Below are 21,964 nucleotides of genomic sequence, written 5' to 3' on the forward strand. Positions count from 1 at the left end.
ATGTGTTGTATTTATAATACCTTCCATCCGCTGGATTTCACAAGTAGACTAATCCTCTCAACTGGTCTTTTGGTAGAGCAAAGATGCCAGTTTTACTGACAAAGGAGCTGGAAAGCAGACTTTTGTGGGGATTTTTTGCAATAGTGGTGAAGTAAAAGACAGATCTGGAGTCTTACAGTTATTGTTCCCACCATTACTACTATGTTTTCTGCACACTGTGTGCTGGATGTTGTACAGAACGAGTGTAAGACACAGTTTGTGTGGTGAGAAGTTTTGTGACCTAAATTGGTTAAGTTCTGTAGTAAATGTTGGGGTAGTCTTCTCTTGAAATGCTGCACATCTTTTTCCACTTCTGTGCTCTAAGCACTTCTGGGCTAATAGCACTTTGAGTTTACCAGGAAGATCCTGGAGGGATGATGCTGTAGAAGGGAAGTAATGATAGCTTTCTTAGCTTTAACTAGAAAACTAACATCAACCCTAAGGAGCTGAGTTGCCAAAATGAGCACAGCAGATTACAGGCCAGTTCTGGAGGAGATACTGTACCCATCAGCTCTGTTGAGCCTCTGGCCCAGCTTGGCATCTGTGTAGCTGTATGTAGTTTTGATACCTCCTCTGCAAGAGGGAGGGAGGGAGGGAGGGAAGGTAATAGATTCACAGCTGGATCACCACCTACTTCTCAATTCAAATAAGGTGATACTCGTAGTAAATAATGAGTACTTGCAGCTGCTGCTCTTTCTCCATGGGAAAATCATGAATCTAAATGTTGCAGGTACTTATTACCACGTTTCCACCATGCTGTGGGATTCCCCATGCTGCTCAGGACAGTTGTTCCCATCTATGGCATGGCTTGAGTGGGTCACAGTAGATTTGAAGAAGGGTTGATCTAAAGATCCTCTGGAGAGGAGCAGAACAGGTCTGGGGGTTCCCTGGGTCTATCTGACACCCACCCCACCTGGCCTTGTCTGCACTTTGAGGCATGGGACAAGGAATGAATGGAGCATTGGCCAGAGAGCAGGCATGTATAAATCACCTTTTACAGTACTGGTAGAGGTGCCGTGGAGAGATGAGTGCCAGCAAGAGACTTGTCCCCCAAAGAGTGCAGTAACAGGTAAGAAGGATAAGGTGGTCTCCTCCTCACCTGGACATGTCTCATAACTGCCCAAGGAGATGGGTGCTCACAGGGGCTGGCTTGGCAGGGCTGGGGGCAGACTGGTGGCCCCAGGGGGTGGCTGGGAGCTGCTATGACTGACGCTTTGGAGGCCTCATCCTGGCACCCAGGTCCTGCTTGGGTGGGTGATGCTCAGTGGCAAAGATGGCATGGGAAGGTTTCTTCTGAAGTGCTAGTGGAAGAGCCTTAGACCCAAAAGAGGCTGTTGATAGCCATAAGTGATAAGAAAGAGAAGGATTAGTTATGATATCTAGATCAAATACAGAGCAAAGGGGTTATTAGTTTGCTCTGAATTGGATCCCAGCTACAGTTTATTTAAGCAATGGTCCTGCAGGTTGTGTTTGTCTTGGACAGTGGTTTGTTTTACTGTGGTATTGCTCATTGACAATGTATGCAGTATGCTGGCTTCTATAGGAATGTGGTCTTGTCCTGGAGAACTTCCAATATAGCATCATAGGAAAGAGTTGTGCGGGAGTCAGGTTAAACATGGCTTTTTCTGATGTTACAAGAATAGCGATCAGCTTCGGTGTTTGAAGCACCATCTGTCACAGCATAGATAGCACCTTTCTCCTTAGGTTATGTCCCTGGATTGATGAATCTGTGCTTTGGACTGTTTATTCAGCAAGTTTAGTACAAGTCCTGGGTTTGTGAAGAGAAACTTGTCCCAGTACCACCCAGCAGTCTCTGCGAAAGCCCCCAAGAATATTACTTGCAGTATTGCAGCTTCTTCTGAAGATGCGGTGCCTGTCATCTTGGTGTGGAGGTGATTGAGTAAAGTCTCTAATACTCCTTCAGGCCTATTTCTGCTGATGTTTCTCCCAGTGTCCTATGTTGGCTCTTTGTGTCTAGCTCACTACTTTCTATGGTTATTCATGTCCTCTTTGCCCACCTCTCATAATAAGAGTGCTATTGAAGGATTTTGTGTGAATCTTCACTCCTGGTTTCGAGGAGTTGTAACAGCCTTTCCTCTCTTGCAGAGTGTTTACCATGCCTCTGGGAACGTTCCTCCTTCCTGTTCTCTGTTTCTTGGGAGCAGCAATTCCACGGGGACTGCAGTATGTCACATTCTCACGCAACGCTACAAAATTCCTCCACCTGTCTATGGACTTGGAATCTGGGACCATTTATTTGGGGGCCACCAACTTTCTCTTTCAGCTGACATCTGACCTGCTGATGAAGAATGTGGTTCAGACTGGGCCAGTTCTGGACAGTAAAGATTGCCTCCCTCCAGTCTCAAAGCTGGAGTGCCCTCAGGCACACCACACCGACAATCACAACAAGCTACTGCTAGTGAACGCAGTGCAGAAGGAGCTCATCGTGTGTGGCAGTGTGCACCAGGGAATCTGTGAGAAGAGGAGCCTCACGTCCATCGACCACGTCCTCTTCCGACCAGAGAGCCCTGGTGACACTCAGTACGTTGCAGCCAATGATCCCAATATCACCACTGTGGGACTCATAGCCTACTCAAAGGATGAGGTCCCCTTGCTGTTTGTGGGACGAGGGTACACTAGCCGAGGAGTTGGAGGAGGGATTCCTCCCATCACTACCCGAAATCTCAGGGCCCACGGAGGGGATGTTCAAGCAACAGACTCTCACTCCATTTTCTCCTATGAAGAAACAGCAAAACTGGCTGTGGGCCGGCTCTCAGAGTACAACCACCATTTCATTAAATCCTTCACTTACCGCTCAAGCGTCTATTTCCTATTCTACCGTCGGGACCTCAAATCTCAATCACGTGAGTACAAGACCTACATCTCGCGAATCTGCCTGGATGACTCTCATTATTACTCGTATGTGGAGTTACCTCTGCTCTGCCAGAGCAAAGCCAATACATACAGCCTCCTGCAAGCAGCCTATGTCACCCGGCCAGGAAAAGGCCTGGCCCAGGGACAGCTGGACACCGAGGGAGAAGTACTGTTTGCAGCCTTCTCCGCCTGGCAGGCGGCTTCTGGCAAACTGAGTGAGGAGTCTGCGCTCTGTGTCTATGCAATGGAGGAGGTGGATCGCCTGACCAACTGGACCAGGGATGTTTGCTACATGAGAGATGGGAAGTCAGAAGAAGGGACAGAAGTGGCATATATTGAATATGATGTCAGTTCCAACTGTGTCCAGCTGCCAGCGGTAAGTGGCTTTGCACCTTTGCCAGGGTAAAGAGTAGTCTGCAGTGTGATCTTGTGTTGCTTTATGTTACTGAAGTCAGCCCATTTCCCACAGATGGGTGTTGAAATCTGTTAAGGTTTGAGCTTTGGGCTCAGGCTGTTTCTTTGCTACTGCAGCAATGCGATACAAGAACCATTGCATCCTGTTTAAGTATAGTCTGTCTCATTGCTGCTGCAGCGTTCTGCCCTACATGAGCAGGTTTCCTTGCAGAGGGAGAGGGACTGTGTGTGGCAATGGGGAGGGCATCTGGTGTGACCTTGCCCTAAGGCCTGTCTCATGGCAATGCCAGGCAAGAGCACTGAAGCTGCAGTTCAGGTTGTCCTTTACCAGTATCTTCATCTCCTGGTCTCCACTGCAGGGAAGGAGAGGAGTATATGTGCATGTGCACCTGTGTGTTGGGAGGGGGATTTAAGGAGTGTGCTGCATGGCTGTTGCTTATAATGAGGTGCACTTCACAACAGCTTCCTGCAAGGGCATCCAAGAACAGAAAAGAACATAAGCAAAAACAAGTGTCAACAAAATCCTAATTTCCTATAGACTGCATTAGTCCTGCAGAATTTTGTGCCCAAGGAGGACCTTTTCCTGACCTGACCCTTCTTTGTCTCCAGAGCTGTAAGAGGTGATAATCCTTCTTTAAATTCTATGACAAAGGCATGATGGGATGTGGCAGGATAAAAGTGTGAACTAAAGTGGCTGTGACCCTGAATTCTTGCCGTCTGTCAGCCACGCTGGCTGGTGCTGCGATATTGGGGACGGTGGCACAAACACAGCATCAGCATTCTCCTGGGGCGGTGCTGGATGCAGTGTCCTGGCATGAGGCTCTGTGGTTATGAGTAGCCTGTTTTCACCAAGGGCGTTGCTAGTCCTTAGATGAACAGCATGTTATCTTGTGTCTTTTTTCTGCAGAACAGGCTGTCCAGATAATTGCCTTTTCCCAGCCTTGTGCTACAAAGAGCAAAGTGGTACCACAGAGCTTTGGAAGTCTCTGGGGTTGGATGTATGGTCCAAAACCAGTCTTAAAATTATGGTTTTCCTTTCATTAACTAAAGCTGACTGTAGAACGCTTGTGGGACAAGGGAAGGGTAAAGAGCAGCCTTGGAGCAGGATGAATATAAGGTCAGGAGGAATACATAAGAGTTGGGAAGCAAGAGACTGCCCAGCTTGATGTCCTCCTTTCACTGTATCTCTTAGCAATGCTCCATGTGTCCTTTGGGGGGCCACATGGAAGGAATCATCACAGGTGATTTTGGGGCAGCTTGAGGGATTTAAATGTCAAACTGGTGTGAGTACTTTAGAAAAATCCTTCATTCAAAATGACGTGGAGTCCCCCTGTACCATTTGATCCAGTGGGGAAGTGGGTGCAGAGTGAAAGAAAAAGGACAGTCTTTGCTCTGTGATTCCTGGCGCATGATCCCAGGGTCCCAGCTGCACGGTTTGGCACTAGTGGGCTGACTGAAGTATGGCATCTTATTAACAACCGTGTCCAATGATATGTAAATGTCCTAACAAACTTTATCCTTCACTATTCAGTACATGGTAGCGGTTGTCGTTAAGATTGTGTCTAACAACACGTAAGGGTCTGTGCCAGCTCCAGCCTGCCCCATTCAGTGCTGAGTGGAAGCGGCTGTCAATGAACATTTTATGCAGGAACAGTTTTAACTCAGTTTCAGTGGTGGCATCTTGTGCTGTATGTAAGGATAATGCTAATTAATTTCACGTTTTTCTGCCTCCAAACCAGCCTGTGCGCAAGGTATGCCCTTTGCCCTAGTTAGCACTGCCTCCTATTTTTAGCCCGTCAGGAGAGGCTAAGATTGAATCTTACAGTTCAATACAATCGCTTCAACTGGAAAAAAAATGCTTGTTTTTATAAGAATTTTGGAACCAGTTCATTTGTTCTAGTTTGCTGGAGATCCATTAGTCTTGAGATGCAGGAGACTATGTAGATGCTGGTAGTGACTTGATAATTGGAAGTGTGAAACATGTTTCTGCAAGGCTTGGGAAGGCTGCATATCTTCTGTGGGTGTAGTTTTCAAGGTATGTAACTTGTCCTTTTGCGCTGAGCTTTGTCATTTTCATGCATAGATACAGATTTGTCCTGTCGTTGCTTCTCACCTGTGCAATGTAGGAAGCGCACACCAGAATTCACAGCAGCAGCTTCATCCAAACTTGCTGCATCACACTGGATGATTCCTGAAGTGTATTTTCTGCTGCGTTGCCAAGATGTTATTCGCTGAAAACAATTCAAACGGCTTCTATGTAAATTTATATAAGCGCTTTATACAATTATCATGGTCTTAATCCTGTAGAAGGGAACAAGGTTCAGCTCTTGACTGTGGTTAACTGCGCTGCAGACAGTCCCTGCAAGGCTGTGGGCAGGCTGTGCCAGTGCTGGGAGAGCTTCCACAGGTCACATTCATTTATGGTAGGTAAATGTGTTGTGTGAAGTGACTTCCCCTTGGCATCACATATAGGCAGCAGCAGTGCTGAGCACAACTGGGGTACAACTATTTCTGACTTGTATGCATTTTTTTTTAAGCAAACTTTCAAAAATCGGCCCCAGTAGTGAGGTCCTTAGGCTCCAGGGTTTCTCTAAATTGATACAAAGGTTGCAAAAGATAGCTAGAATCCCATTGAAAATAAACAGTTGATGCTTTTGAGTATGGAAATTTGGCTGTGACCAACTTCCTAATAAATCTTATAGGAACTGGAAAACTGGAGAAATAGGAATCTTTGAGTTACAAGAAGGTGGTTGGAAGAAGCTTAAGAATCAAGCAACAGAGCTGATAATAAAAATACATCTGTCACTAAAAATTATTGATAGCTTAGAGGATGACAAAAACTAACAATCATTAAAAGTTGTAACCTCCTCTGAGGCTTTAAGTCAGAGCCTTACACTGGGTATGCAGAAAATCACTTGAATTAGTATTTGAAAGGAAAACAATAAAACATCAGAATAAAAGTAGTGCTGCTCTAACTAGCATGGTTTCTTAGGTGGAACTGCCATGTCAAGCCTTGCTCGCTTGTTACAATAGTAATACATTTGAGAAGTAAATAGAGGTCAGCAGGTTAAATACATTTTACTGTGGAATTTCCATGGACTTTGACAAAGCTCCTGATCACTTTTAGTTTCTCCAGGAAGCAGTCAAGTATAAAAAAACCAACCAAACAAACAAAAAAAGAAAACCACACCAAAAAACCAACCAGATAAATGGGAGGAGAGGGGGGAAAAAAGGGTCCGGTTTTCCATGGGGTCTGCGAGGGGTGATGAGCAGATGCCTCAGGAATGCCATGTTGTGCCGTTATCGCTGACCTCCGGTGGGGGCGGCTCCATTGCCTGGTGCTGGATGGTACCGCGCAGCTCAGTGCTGCCAAATGCAAAGCCACGGACATCAGACAGAAGGAATACGTAACCCTGCTCACAAGGAGTCTAAATTCAACCACATTGCCCAAGGCAAGAGAGGGATTTGGAGTTTGCGTGGACTGCGCAGTTACTGCCTCTGCTCCACACACAGCTTCGTAAGAGTATTAGTAAGGAGCTGGACAGGAGGGTGAAAATGTTATCCATAAAGGATTTCATGATGAAAATCTTTAGTTTATACAGGCCACATTGTTTGAAGACAAGCCACTACTCGATTAAAAAATGGTGTTTTTAATAGCAGTTGTTGGGTGAACACTCCTGCATTCAGTCTCCAAAAGGATACTGTAAAATTAAAGTGGACACAGAACATGGTGTCAAGAAAGATAGAAAAACACAACTGGGTTTGCTACTTAGGAAAAAGATTAGTCATAATGGAATATCTTCTCTCTACACATACAAATAGTAAATAAGTTGGCAGGTTTCATTCTTTCCTTTAGAATTCAGTAAGTGAAGGTTTGGTAGAACTGGGAGGGATCTAACTGGAACAGAAGGATGACTGTTTTTGCACGGTGCTGTGGAGTTAATTTTCAGGAATCTCACAAGGCTCAGAAGAATTGAAGCAGTGTGCAGAGATGACTCTTGTTTTGACTTTTTTTTGGGTCTCTGGTTGTGTGCGCTCTATGATATTTTTTTTATGTGTAGTTAGTAAGCTCTTTGGAGCAGGTTGTGCTCCACCCTGTGTTTATGTATGTCCTGATGCTTTGGGATCCTACTTCAGGCTTAGAATTTGTAGGTGATATAACAAAACCATGCTAAGTGTTGGAGGCGATGCTTGTGACCAGGTGGTTTTGCACTGGAAGCAGGAATTCTCATCTTTTTATTTTGTTCTGAAAAATACAATGAATCTGCTGCAAAGCTGTATCATGGCAGTGTATAGCCAATAATGTTTTTTGGAGAACTTAAGAGTTTAGCAGAGTTTCAATGCATTTCATTACTGATGCTGAATGGACTTGCTTGAAATGTCTGCACAATTCTGTGAGGGTACAACCAGCCAACATACCTAAACTAATTATTGAAAGCTGATTTTTACTCTCAGTCAAAAAGCTTAGAGGGGTTCAAAGCTGCATTCACTGCTGGGGCACCTGTTTAAGGAATTTAGGTGGAAGGGGATGGTGGGAAGTGTTAACGGTGCCAGTGTTCCTTGTATCCATATTTTTGTACTGATTTCCCTGTTCTTTCCAATCCCAAAAAAAGGACACCCTGTATGCATACCCCTGTGGCTCTGACCACACTCCCAGCCCCATGGCCAGCCGGGTACCCTTGGAAGCAGCCCCCCTCCTGGAGAAAACAGAGGCCCGTCTGACAGCTGTGGCAGTGAACGTGGAAGATGGCCACACCATTGCTTTTCTGGGAGACAGCAGAGGGAGACTGCACAAGGTATGATCTGGATGTGACAGGACACAAAGAGAATAAAACTAATCAGGGATGTTCAGGTGGAAGGGGGAAAAAGGCAATTTCTCTTGTCCCTTGGGAAATCAGGTTCCTACTAAAGATTATTATTATCAGATGGTCTCTTCTCGCACTGTACTGACTGTTGAGAATGTGAATGCCCCAAACAGTGGTCACATTGGTTCTGGTTACGTCTGTACTGAGCCAGCATCAGGGCTGGTGCATCCTACATGGCTTCTGCAGGACACATGCTTCATGTGGCTGAAGTCACTGCATTGAGATTTTGGTGGGAGGTTGAATCCTTGGACACAGTAGTGGTTCCAACGTGTTCCTGATGTGGGACGGGTGCCCCCAACTCCGACTGATTCTTTGCATACCACTGTGACTCTCTTGCAGGTGTACTTAGGAGCAATGGGAGATGCACACATATACGCTTCTTTAGCTATCCAGTTAAACAGCATGGTGAGTGGAGACCTACTGTTTGACCAGTTGCAGGAGCACCTCTTTGTCATGACCCAGTCAATGGTAAGAGCAATAACATCCCTTCCACAGAAGAGTTGGAAGCATTTGAGGTCCAGACAAATTACTGACGGGAGTGGGGGAGGCAGAGAAACAGTGTATGTAGCTAAGCCTGTGCTGGGTAGCAACTGCCTGCTTGGCTTGCAGGGATGGGGATTGCCCTTCTGCAAAAGCTGGAGGAGGCATGGAGGAAGTCTTGTTACCTTAAACCATGGCCTGTTTGCATGTGTGTTTCCATAAGTCACGCAGGCTGTATCAGCAGTGATGGAGGAATGTGAACTGCAGGCTATAAAAGGCTGCTGCATTGGCATGAAGACAAGGGACTGCAAATTCCTGGGTTACTCTGTGTTGAGCAGGAACTGTTTGGACAATAATTTGTACCTCCATCTGAGCAGAAAAATGTGAGCCTTCTGGGTTCACAAGTAATGTGACCTGTCTTGGTTTTGCAAAAGATTAAAAAGAGAAAAGGGAGGTTTTGTGTAATTAAAACTGTGGCAATTCTTCTGTTTTTAATCAGTTAAAAGATTAAGCTGTTCTTCTGTAGGCATGTAACCTAGAGAAAGCAGAAATTTGTGGGAAATGTCTTCAGATAGCAGAGGTGCACTCTGACCGGGTATATAATAACAGACTTGCAGATGAAATCAAGCTGTATAAGGAACCATGTGAGGCACCTTTCCCTCTTCTTCTCCTGCTTTCTCTAATTCTGTTTGTGCCCAGTGGCAGTTGGAGTTGAAGAGGCATTGCGATGCATCAGGCTGTTGGGATATTGGTCTCTCCGTAGGAAATCCAGCTATGGATACTTTATTTAAGAGGATTTGTACACCACAACTCAGGTCAGCTCCTTGAGCTGGAAAGAAAAGGATCCTCCTAGCAAAGGAAAAGCAGCCCTTGAGTTGCTCTGAAGGAAAGAACAAACAGAAAATGAGAGCATGCTGGAAAACCACTGCTTCCCTTCACACACACACACACACACACCCCCCAGTGCACTTTGAGATACTCAGAAATTTTGTAACACTTCAATGGAGGAGTAGAAATCTGAGTGGAAGAAGATTAGGGAAATCTGAAATATGTCCTTAACAGTAATTGTTATGTCAATAAAGAAATGCAAATTACATCATGTACTTAGCAAAAGTAATAGGTCGGGGATTAGAAGTTGGTATTTTAAAGTAATTGACAGTGTAGTAGCGGATTAAAGAGAGTGCAAGAGGCTGAAATCAGCAAGAATAGTAAGTTAAAGCAGAAGTGTTTTGCAAGTAAAACTTAGCCCCAGTTGGCAGAAGGACTTTGTTCCACATTGATCAAAGCTTTTTGGTCTACTTTCAGTCAAAATGATAGTTCTGCCAGGTAGATCTGGGCAATAGTGCAGATGCATTCAGAAGCCTCGGCTGGAGCTGCTGTCTCCAGCTTCAGTCACCTACATGTCAAGAGAGATGATTTCCCATGACAGAGTCCAGAAAAGCAAAAGAGTGAAGGGTATCCATTCTGCTATTCTTTGATTCATTTTGTTAGTTTATAGTTTTATCACTAAATAAAGTCTCCTTCTTGCAAAAAGTGTCACAGATAACCTGTTAATAGCAATACACTTAGCTTGCCCCAGTGCCTCTGTACAGCCTGATGTTTAGATGTCCTTCACCAGTATGTGAAATGGCCACTCAGATGGGTCTGGAAACTTGTTCCTTTTTTCTTTAGTTTTATGCAATATTGGGGATTTAGAAAAAGTTTCAGTGAGCATACAGATGATGGGACTTGCTAGGTAGGCAGAAGAAGTCATAGAACTGGGGCCTATGTTGTGTGTGCTGTGTTTTCACTGATTTCTTTCTCTGACAGGTGGTAAAGGTTCCCATACTGGAATGTTCACTGTATTTGGACTGTGAATCCTGTCTGGCGCTGAAAGATCCCTACTGTGGCTGGTGTGTCCTTCAGGGACGGTAAGATAGGTCCCTGTTCACCTACAAGGATTTTGGAGGGATAGTACTTAGGGATTGTTTCCACTTACTCTCTTCCTAATGTCTGTGTGTCTGTGTATGTCTGTGTGTCTGGATTTAGTTTAGTTTTAGTTCCTTTATGGGATATTCTCTCTAACCTACCACTCCTCTGTCTGCCTCCCTAAAACACTGCCAGCAGTCACAATTGAACACAGGGGTATCTTTCTACTGCTTTTTGTATCTTTGGCAACTACTCACGATGCTCCTGTCCAGTGGATTTTAGCCTGGTTTTAGCCTGAGTGCAGCTCAAACTGCCTCATTTCAAATGCAGAGAAACTATCTTATCTCTTCTTCTGGTGTCACTCTCTTATTTAGAACTCACTTCTTGCTCCCCTGCTGATGTTGCTTAATGAGACATGGTTTATTCCAGCATGTCTATCTGCTTGCTGGCTCTGTCTCCCTGTAGAATTCCATAGGAACTAGTTTATGACCCTTGAAACCCAAACAGTGCCTACCTATCTATATTTTGGCAACAGTTCATCCTATTATTGAAGGTGGTGGGAGACTGAGACTTCCATGGTTTGTGTAGCAGCTTCCCCAAGACTCCAGCAAGGCTTCAGACAGCCAGTGTCAGCTTGGAAGCTGAATGTGTCCTGCTAGGGCTGCACAGATCTCTCATAGGGCTTCTTGCTATTTCCCTGCAGGTGCAGCCGTCGCTCTGAGTGCTTGCGGTCCAGGTTGAGTGAGCAGTGGCTCTGGAGCTTTAACTCTACACAGCAGTGTCTGTCTGTCCAGTCACTAACTCCAGCCAATATCAGCAGAGAGGAAAAGAGAAATGTGAGTGGTGATGATCCTCTGATGATGCTCAAGCATTTAGAAAGTCCCCTGCAAACTCTGAGGAGTCACAAGTCTTCCTGTTGCTTTCAATGGGGTACTGAATCACCGAGCCTTCAAGCATGTGTTGTCTGCCTCACATAAGGGACTTAACAGCTTGGCTGTACCAGGAGAAAATTTCATTGGTTTTTCCCACAAGACTAAATGCCCTTGCCTGCTAAGTTACTGGGTATTCTCGAGTATTTGATGGCTGCTTGGGTGGGGTCCCTCCTTGGCTTAGTATCCTTAAGGTGCCCCTGTCTGTGGTTTCACAGTGTTTCTGACACTTGCTGTCAGGAAGAACTGAAAGGAGCTGCACAAAATTACAGCTTCAGTCTGGCATCTGAGAGCTGGCAGAAAAGCTAAAAAGGTGCTGCAGTGTTTTGAAGTCTGTCATTGTGTCAGGAGGTGGCAAGAACCTGTCTTTTGCTAGTGGCTTGGGCAAAGGGGGAAGTTGCTAATTGCTTGACGGATGCCAAGTTCCGTTTGGGAATGGCAAGAGATGATGAATTGAACAGTCAGTCCTAGGAGGCATTATAGGAAAATGGGTGTATATGTAGGTAACTACTTTATGGGGCTCTTTGAAAAAACAGAACCAGAAAATTAGATGAAATAAAGAAGAATATGTTAGAGGGCAAATTGTTTATTGGATATTATTGAATTGGTAGATATTCCTGGCTATCTCGGACTTACCTTCTCTGCGTGAGGAAGAATTTTACTCATGTTACTTTGAAGATTATGAAAGCCCAGCAGTTCTGACAGAGTCAGGAATCATGTGCCCTTCTCCAGACCCCAGCCAAGCACCAGCTTTGCCAACAGGAGCAGGTCAGTGAAGTGCTTTAAATGGAGCATGATAGCTCTGATAACATTGTTGGGAGAAAGTACATTGTAGGTCCATCAGATTGCCAGGATTAACAGCCATGAATGTACGTGGTCTGTCAGCAGGTGTTCATTTCATTCTGTCATAATATCTGTTTGCTTTCTACTTGTGTGTCGCACACATCCTGTGCTATTTTGGGCTGTTGCCAAATTCCAATGCCAAATTCTGGTAGTTGGAAAGCAGATCCTGCTTGAAGGGTTATATGCAAACCTGAATGTCATTTGAAATGCCATCTAAAGTGGTGGCTGATTTGGCAGCTTTGTCATAAATCTGGAGAGAGAACTCTCTTAAATACTGCTTTTGCATTTTGCTTGATTTAAATAATAACCTTCTCAAAATCCACGTAGAAGCGGGAGAAGGAAATCCATGTAAGGAAAGGCAAGAAGAGACCCACAGTCCTTAAAGTTAGAAATGAATCTGCAATGCGGCATAACCTCAGAAAATACATAGTCAGCCTTCTATTACTGTGAACAATAACTGGCCGAGTATTGCTAATTGGCCACTCTAAAGAATCCGGAAAGTTCTCAGTTTATAGTCTTTGCATTAGATTTTACCCAGCCTGTCAGTGTGAGCTCTGATGAGCTGATCTTTTCAAAGAGCTTGTTCATCTGAAATAAAAGGCAGGTGCTGGTTGGGAAGCATTCCACACAATTCACCTAATTGGCTAAACAGATTTTCCATGCGAGTGTGCAGCTGGCTAATAGGTCTGAACCAATCTCCATGGACATAACATGACAGCAGAATCCAGCTAACACACTTGTTCAATCTCAAACTTCTTCATTTTCAGTATTAGTTACAGTATTATTGTATCTGTTGGCTTTCACACTGCTTTAGTCTGGAACAAACCAACCAGGTCTCCATTCAGGGTGGTCAGGCACAGAGGGAAAGGGCTTCATGCACTGCTACTACAGGCAGAGTGGGCAGGATTGGCTTTCCTGTTTAGTTCTGCAAACCTGGGCCTTAATTTAAGCGCAGTTGTGAAAAATCCGTGTAGATAAAGCCACAGTCTAGTTCTCATTATTCCAGCTTTAGATACTCTTATTGACTCCTTTGTATGTCGGTCTTGCTTTTATTTCAAGACTCCATAGCTGCTTTACCTATTTGTTTTCATATTGCATTTCTGAGGCTTAACAAGTTGCTTCTGTTCTCTAGCCTAAACTTGTTCATGGATGGTTTGTGTCCATTTGATGTATTTGTGTTGTCCTTTTGCTTCCACAGCTCTTCTCCTGCTCAGTGAACTACGGCCAGGCATTCTTAGCACAGAGTTTTGCTGTGTTAACTGTGCCAACTTCTTCTTTGTGTTCTTTTGTTACTTGGACTTCCTTTCTTCTTCACTGTATTGCTAGCCCTTCTTTGCAGGGCTTCTGTGCTCTGCTAAGATGAATTTGAAGCTAGTAACCAGAATCACATGCTGTTTTCTAAATGAGGTCTCATCGGGGCCTTAGATACCGGCTCTTTCCTATTCCTACTTATAATGCTTTTCCCAGCTTACTAAAATATTTGCGTTTTTTTCAGCTTTGTTTTAAAAGTTGCATACCGGCTCATCAGTCACTTTAAGCTGTTGAGCTCCAAGTTGATAGCAGAAACTCTTGCTCTCAATTTGCAAGTGCTCAACCTCATCTTCTGTACTGTTGAACAGTATTATTGGCAGTCATGGGAAATAATGGCCTTTTTGGAGAAAGGAGTATTTATAAATGTGATGTCATAACCCTGAAATCCTGGAGGTGTTAGCCCTTCCACTACTGCCAAATGCAATCACCCCTATGACAGTGATGGGAGTTGACAGTACTGCAGTGACTCCTGCCTCCAGCTGCATATGATACCCTTATTTTCTCCTAACTGTGGTTTCTCATACACACCTCATCATCAGCTGTTTTACTAGCATACTGCTTCACTTGTCATCCTATCAGGAACCCAGCTTAGGCCTGACTGATGCTTCACCAGACATGTTAATTGTTTTGTTGTGAATAGAGCTTGCTTGCAAGAGGAGATCTGAATTCTGTGAGAGGAACAATGGACAAGCTCCTTGTTACTTATTTTTATAGCAAACTGTCTTGGAGAAATGGCAGCTCCTGGAGCTGAGCAGAGCATGCAATATGTTCCCATTATTTGGAGAACTAATACCCAACTCTAGGGTTGGGGGCATTTGTCTGGAACAAGATTAATTAGCTGGTTTAGTACTGTCATATGCAAAATATCTCCTTCAGGCTCATGCTATCAGCTGCAGTAAGTTTTGACCATCTCTGCAGCTATTTGGTCTATCAGAAAACAGTGGTAGTCTCTTCCCAAAGAGAATTGGGCTACCCTGCGACTTGTAGTTGACATGAGACCTGGATTTAAAGCAGATAAGCCTTCAGTCATTGCAAGTGAGATTAAAAGTCTTATAAACCTCTTCACTGACTCACTTCTTAGTCTGGACATAGAATAAAGCTCTCAAGGTGAAGGCAGTATGTGAAGGGCATATCAGTTCTAAGGGTTTGGTTTTCCTTTGGATGACAAATCAGCTTTGAGCCTGGAATGTTACGTCTTCCTCTAATACAGAGATGACAGTGGAATTATAGCAGATAAAGGTGGAGGGATCTTCAGACTAGTCTTCCTTCCCATGGATTGGCAAGAGCTGTCATAAACTACTCCTGACAAACTTGTCCAACCTGTTTTGAGTGTCCGTGGGATAATCCAGTGATTGAGATGCTAGAAGCATGGAAGGGAATCTGTCTCCATGTTTGAGTGTCTTTCCTAAAGCGTGCTGTGTCCCTTAACAGTGTGGCAGACTTGTAGTGGCTCCATTGCTAAGAAATTTTTATTTTCATTTTCAGATCATGTCACCATAAAGCTCGTAGTGCGTTTCCATGACATCTTCATTGCTTCTCTGGACTTCTCTTTCTATGACTGTGCTGCAGTGGCCCTGCTGTGGAAATCGGCACCGTGAGCACCTGCTTTTTCTTGTCTGTAGTTGTAGGGAGGGTGGCTGTCCCTTCCCTGGGTCGTCTTAGCAGCTGCTTTTCTATCATTGTTCCAGGTGCCAGAAGTGTGTGAGCAGCCTCTGGGGATGTAACTGGTGCGTCCAGCAGCACCTCTGCACCCACAAAGCAGCCTGTGAAGAAGGAACCATTATCTACAATGAAAGGGTGCGTCTTCTATTCAGTCCTAGTCCTATGTGCTATAACAGCTTCAATGAGTTGCAGTGAGTCAGATCTCTTCTCAGGTAAAATAGCAGCTGTCAGTCACATCAAGCAAGGAGGTGAGCTGTTGGAGCAGAGCCTCCTCTTGAAGCGACACAAGGCTCTGTGTCCCTGATGTTACAAGGCTTTGCAAGGTTTCTGGGGAAGTGCCATCAGATGAAGCAGGTCACCCTCTCCTGGGGTTATCCAGCCTGTGTTTTCAAAGCAAGGGATGAGAGTAAGCTGGGAGGGAGGCTGCGAGTGGGGAGGTGGAACAGATGCCCAGTTTGTGGCTGTCACAGGTGGCCTTGCAGTTTTGTGGGGGATGAAGGCAGGCAGACCTCCCTCTGAGTGGAGGCAAGTGCAGGTATCTGTGAACAGTGAAGCAGCCTCTTGTGAACACCGCTATGGGAAGCAATATGGAGTGTTCTTCTGCTTGGGTTTTATTCTGTTTCATTTCTTTCTCTCTTCTTACTCCACCATGCTGTTTTTCTCTAGGCCCAGATCCCAACCTCAGGTGTGTTTCCTTCTTCAGCAGCTCCCCTCACCAAGTCCTCTACCGCAGCCCCAACCATGGCCACAAAACCTGTCACTCCCCTCGTGCGTGTGGTACCGAGCACTGTGCCCCCCACAGAGCCCAACCACGTCACGCTCTCCGCAGCCTTGGATATGACAACTGAGCCTACAGAAACCCTCAGCTATACATACTTGACTCTCTCAACCGAAGAAGCCTCTCTCCAGGCCGTCACAGAATCCCCTCTACCACCACCAGCAGACAAACCTGCTGTCACTGTGCCAGAGACAACTTCTCCTGCTGCATCTGTCCTCACCAGCCCATCCAAAAACGTGGATCACGCAGCCTTGCCCACTGAAGGGCCAGGCACTGCCCAGGAGCCACGGCACACCGACCCACCCACCACCCTAGTGGGCAGCCCTCTGCACACATCTGCAGCAGCAGTAACACCTTCCCCTCATGTCACCAGTTTCAAGTGGCCTCTGAGTTCTTTTCCTACCACAGAGGCACTGACATCTGCTATCCCATCTCCCCAAACCCCCAGCCAGGTGCCGGGGGGCCCTGCTGCCTCTGAGAACTCTCCCGGATTGCTGGGAACTGAACTACCTGCTTCAGAGCTCCCACCGTCAGCTCCCTCAGACTGGCTGCTGGAGGAAGGCACGGAGCTCCAGGACACAGAGGACTGGATGGATTTGCTGCAGGCTGAGAATGACACATCTCCCTTCTCTGCTTCTACTCTTCTGTCTGGTGATGGCGATTCTTCAGAAAGGGATGTTCCTGACTTTCCCAGGATTCTCCACCCTGACCTCGACTATCAGTATGATGCCCCTGAGTTTTGGGAGGAGGTAAGTTGCTGGGCTTTGGAATTCACAGTCTAAGGCTGTAACACTTGGAAATTTTCGTACAGATTGCTGGTCTAGTATTTCAGCACACAGGAGAGGTTGTGCCCTCTGAGAGTGTAGAAGCTGACCACTGTAATGTGCGGAGTGAGAAGTGGCAGCTTGAGGAAGAAAAATGTGTGCGAGGTTCCCAGGTCTTGCAGAAATGCTGCTGGCCTGAAGGTGGCAGCTGCTGTGATGTCCAGCATATTCACAGCTTTCTGCTGTTCACCTCTTCTGCTTCTTGCATTGGTTTCTTCTAACTTCACAGTAAAGACGCACAGCTGTGTCTTCGTTCAGGCAGGGCGTGTTTCTTTGCTGGCATGTTAGGCTTTGGTTCTCCATATCAGAGCCATGGAGGTCTCTTTCTTTAAAGATCTGTGTTTGTTTTTAGAATGAAGAGCTTAGCTGGGGTCCAGATGCATGTCCCTGTGTGCAGGGAATCCAGGGATCTTCACTGTTTCCAGTCAACGTGGCGAGGAAGATAACTCTGCTGGGAAAGAACTTCCACCTCTATCAGGTAGTCAGCTCAACGCCATCTGCATTGAGAAACTGTGTTAATGCAGAGCACTGTTTGGGCAACCTGTCCACTGGACTGCTAAAAATACACGTAAGACACAGTTGTGGCTCTGCCTAGGTTTCTCCTGTTTGCAGAAACACCTAGAGGAATGATCTACTTCTGTGAATAAAGAATTACGTAGCTGGATTTATTGGTGGGTAGGAGGTCATCCAGAGAAAGGGAGAGTGCAGGTGTGCACCAGCTGGCTGAAGATGATCTGCATGTGTTTGGATTAAGTTGCACCTGTGCTGCACTGTAGATGGTAGTTCTTGGAATAACTTCCTGCTGAATCTCTGCTGATTGTTTTTGTCTCCATAAGCTAAAGATAAGTCATCTATTTCCTTTCCTTTCTGGCATGCTCATATTAATGTGGCTATTCCTGTTGTACCTGAAACTTCTGCAATGGGGAAAACCACCCTTGAAAGCTATGTTTCTTGGGTGTGCCTCTGATAAAAATTCTCTTTGCTTCTCAAGACAGAAGACTGATTTAGTAATCTTTTACAAACAACCACCTCAGAACATGCAGCCCACAGACTAATTGTTACTTTATATGTTAAACCTGATATACTGCACTGCTTGGAGGAGCAGAGCTAGTTACAGATGCATATCCATCTTTTTTACAGGAAGTGTCTAAGCAATTCAGTGAAAGATTTACAGGACAGAGAGAATAAAAATACACTTAGTGTTTTTTGAGGTGCGCTACCCTAATCTGTGTACTCCACTCTTCATTTCCAAGCTAGTGTTTCACAGAGAAACATTAGGCACAACTTCACAGTCCCATTGGTTTTTCTTTAATTCCTCCTCCTGTGCTGATTTCTCCCCACACTGACATACACATGCTCCCTTCTAGGTGTTTATTTTGTGTTGGTTTATCTTTCATACATGGAGGCAGTGACAGCATAGAGAGCCCTTGAGTATAGCATAGAGTTGGCGTAATGAAGGGAATGAGAGGAGCACACAGCTTGCACAGTAAGTGGCTTGGTAAAAGGTACTGAATTGGAGAGGCAGGAGTACACTGTCGTGTAGCAGGAAGCTACATGTAGTTGAGAAATGGTGCCATGTGTGTCTTCTGCAGGACCAGCAGTGGGACTATGAGTGTGTCCTGAATTTGGAGGGGAGGACAGTGGTGATGGATGCTTATGTGGAAGGAGAAGAAACAAACCAGTCCCTCTGTTATATCACCTGCCAGATGAGTCAGGTGAGTGCTTGGAATACAGTGCCATTTCAGAGTTCACACTGGTGCTGTTTTTGCTCAGCAGAACAGCAGGCTGGAGGCAAGCTCTTTGGGGAAAAGAGCATATTTTGCAAAAATATTTGTAGAATATTTAGCACTATTGGGGCCATAATCTGCCATTCTGCTGCCTGGTGGTGCTGGTATCTTCAACTTGCAGAAAGATTGTGCAGTCTAAGACACACAACCTGTTGCTGCATTTGCTGCAGCATGGAATGATGCCGGCTCTGAATCACCACACACTGCAACCTGCCAGGACAGTGCCAATTCTGCTTTATCTTGAGGCACTGTTGTTCGTGGTTCTCTGGATCATGACTTCTCCTGTGATGGTGGTTCTTTTGTGAAAACAAAAATGCTATTAATACCAATTTTGTTCTTAGTGGCGGAAGCTTGTGGATTGTAAGATTAACAGGCAAAATTAAAACAGCCGTGTACATTTCTGGATGATGTGTGGATTTTACTTAGGGCAAAATTTGCAAGCAGAGGCGATATTTTTAGTTCACAAACTTTTACTGTTAAGGGAGAGGAACAACATAGGCTCTTGTGCACACAAGCCCTGCGGACCCATTGTAATCCTACATTTTCAGCTCTACTGAAATGGCAGAAATGCCAGCTTGAGCAGTTTTCTCAGCAGGTGGCTTGTAAATAGGAATTAGTCATTTAGGAATGCAGTTAGGAAGTTAGACAAGTATTGTTGTGAGCACACATTTGTTTTCGATGTTCATCCTAGTGAACCAATGCCTGCTACTCTTTCTAGAGCAGAATTGTGACTGCGTGAACCAGTGAGGACAGGCCTGTGCTGACACTGCCCCAGCTAATGCTGCCTTGTCTGCCTTCATGGGAAGCTCCGTATAGGCTGTATGTGCCGGTGCACTTTGCAGGATGGATGCTGATGCTTTTTGCCTATTCAGCTGGCTTGTTTGTGCCTCTGCTAAGTCCCTTGTCTTGATGGTCTTTGTCTTTGCAGTACAGTTACACAGCGCCTCAACTCGAATTCAGCGCTGTGGTGTTTGTGCAGAGGCGACAACACCTTCGAGTGGACAGTGCTGCAGATCTTCACGGTAGGAGTGCGACACCTCCCCAGCAAAAAGACAGCAGATGAGGTGGAAGAGAATTGAGAAATCCTTAAATGAGGCTTTTTGCACCTGTAGTAGTCCTATCACAGGGAAACCAAGGAAAACATACAGCCTCATTTCTGTTGCTTGTCACAGGGGAGGGAGGATGAGAGGGTTCTGTGCAAGATGCCAAGTTGCTGGATTATTCTTTGCCCTAGGGGATGTTTGCAGATGCCTCTATTTTTTTTTTTTTCCTTTGCAGTGACTTTTTACAACTGCTCTGTGGGACACACTGATTGTAGCCGCTGCCAAACAGCTGACTCAAAGTACAACTGTGTGTGGTGTGGAGGTGACAACCCCAGCTGTATCTTCAGGGGCTCCTGCAAGGAAGAGATAGAAGACCTGTGTCCAGCACCTCTCATTCACTCTGTGAGTAACTTGCTCGCTAGTGTACTACACCCAGGGCAAGGAGGGCTCCATTCTCCAGTTGAAATCAAAGGGCTGAGAACTCAGAGTGCGAACAGTGCAGCTCAATAATACATTGGCCATCTGAAGAGCAAGTTAGTCCTATTCTACTGTGATCCCTTGGTGTTGTGAGAATGCTAGACTTTTGTGCTGGGTTTTCAGTTTGCTGATAGAGAGCAGTGGGGGAAGATGCATTTGTATCTCACGTGAGCTGAAACTGGCACACCAGAAGGAGCAGAATCATTGAGGAGCTGGGAAAGGGTCCACAGATTGGATCCTCCAACTGTCCCGAGCCAGACCCTGAAACAAGTTCTCCCAACTGAGCCTGGGGCAAAACCTAATGATAACGGCACAGCAAGGATGGGAAAGGCATGACAGATTATTGGAATTAATTATTTTTTGTCTGTTTATTTTAAATGTTTCTTGCTAACTGCCACATGACAAGTGTCTGTAGCCATGTGTCCCTTTTGCTGTTGGCTTGTCCTCCCTCTGGTGGCACACAACATCCATGTGCTGCATCTTGTCTTAGTTTATCTTGGATGCTGCTCAGGGACAGAGCTTTGATGTTTGTGCAGCATGCAATTCATTGTCGTACTGATGCTGAGGGGGGAATGGTGCTTGCTGCTTCAATACTAGTAACACGTATTGGCTTGTGCATTCCCGCTCTTCAGCAGAAATGCCCTATGGAGTGGCAGCATGTTGATGAGAAGGCAAAGCAGGGCAGTACTTGCCTTAGAAGTCTATAGTGGATTATCACCGCTGGGGGGACTGCTGGCAACAGTGAGGTATGGGAAAGAAAGCTCCAACTGCGGTGTTCTTTATGGCCTTTCTTCTGATGAGGGTGCAACCTGGTACTAGTCGAAGCCAGTAAAAGGAATCTATAGCAGTGACCCAACCAGGCAGAGTTTGCAACGGGGCAGCTGAAGGGCCCTGTGCTGTAGATCAGTTGCCAGACTGCAGAGGTCTGAGATACTGTGACATTTACACATGCGCGGATGTCTTTGCAGGTGTACCCCCTGTCTGGACCAGTGGAGGGTGGCACTAGAATCACCATCACTGGCTCAAACCTCGGGCAGAAACATCAAGACATTGCAGAAACTGTCACTGTTGCAGGAATTCCCTGTGCCGTAGATGCGCAAGAGTATGAGATCTCTAGCAGGTAGAGTATCTGTGAAACCTCTTTCCAGAGGCAGGCGGTGGCTTTTCCCTTGGCTGCTGACACCAGCCTGAGATGTCATTGCCTTTGCTGTAGCAGGTGTTGAGCCTTGCCCATTCCCCAGGGAGTGCCCCTGAGTAAGGTCACTGTCTGATTAGTTACTCAGGCAGTGACCTTAGAGAGATAAGTTGTGTACAAGGCGATGGCCAAACAGTGCTGCCGTATACCAACCACGCTGCGAGTACAGAGCCCGCAGGCCAGCCAGATCAGGGAGTCATAGACTCGGAACCATGCAGTTTCCTGGGTGTCTCTCCCAGCCACAGGGTGATTTTAATAAAGCGAAGGACATGGTTTGTTCAAGTGTCACTGCTAGGAAAATATCCTGACTGTGTTAACACAGGGTGAGGCTGGGAACACGTGGTTGGAGGTACAGCACAGATTCTTGCCTCTGCTTGAGTGAGCACACCCCTAGACTGGCATTCTTCACTTGCCAGCCAGACTTCCACCTCCCAGGAGCAAACCCAATGAAAGGACCCTCTCAACCAGGGACAGATCAGGGAGTCCTGGTGGGCCCTATGCCACTCTTCTGGTGGTTAGGAGTGCCTGGCAGGTC

At 45.8% G+C, this 21,964-nt stretch overlaps 1 protein-coding gene across 1 annotated transcript in view; it reads left to right on the plus strand.

Annotated features, from left to right (window-relative positions):
* PLXNB1 (plexin B1) overlaps positions 1 to 21,964 on the plus strand; it is a 57,174-nt gene that overhangs the window by 15,547 nt on the left and 19,663 nt on the right. Inside the window, exons 2-15 of the mRNA XM_009822130.2 lie at positions 2,146 to 3,289; positions 7,941 to 8,123; positions 8,532 to 8,660; positions 10,482 to 10,582; positions 11,284 to 11,416; positions 12,121 to 12,277; positions 15,149 to 15,257; positions 15,352 to 15,460; positions 15,992 to 16,852; positions 17,280 to 17,405; positions 18,520 to 18,642; positions 19,643 to 19,736; positions 19,993 to 20,159; positions 21,203 to 21,354. Coding sequence (XP_009820432.1) covers positions 2,156 to 3,289; positions 7,941 to 8,123; positions 8,532 to 8,660; positions 10,482 to 10,582; positions 11,284 to 11,416; positions 12,121 to 12,277; positions 15,149 to 15,257; positions 15,352 to 15,460; positions 15,992 to 16,852; positions 17,280 to 17,405; positions 18,520 to 18,642; positions 19,643 to 19,736; positions 19,993 to 20,159; positions 21,203 to 21,354 — 3,578 coding nt within the window. The 5' untranslated portion in view covers positions 2,146 to 2,155. The remainder of the gene's footprint in view (positions 1 to 2,145; positions 3,290 to 7,940; positions 8,124 to 8,531; positions 8,661 to 10,481; positions 10,583 to 11,283; positions 11,417 to 12,120; positions 12,278 to 15,148; positions 15,258 to 15,351; positions 15,461 to 15,991; positions 16,853 to 17,279; positions 17,406 to 18,519; positions 18,643 to 19,642; positions 19,737 to 19,992; positions 20,160 to 21,202; positions 21,355 to 21,964) is intronic.

Source organism: Gavia stellata, chromosome 12, assembly GCF_030936135.1.
Source record: "Gavia stellata isolate bGavSte3 chromosome 12, bGavSte3.hap2, whole genome shotgun sequence".
NCBI classification, from domain to species: Eukaryota; Metazoa; Chordata; class Aves; order Gaviiformes; family Gaviidae; genus Gavia; species Gavia stellata.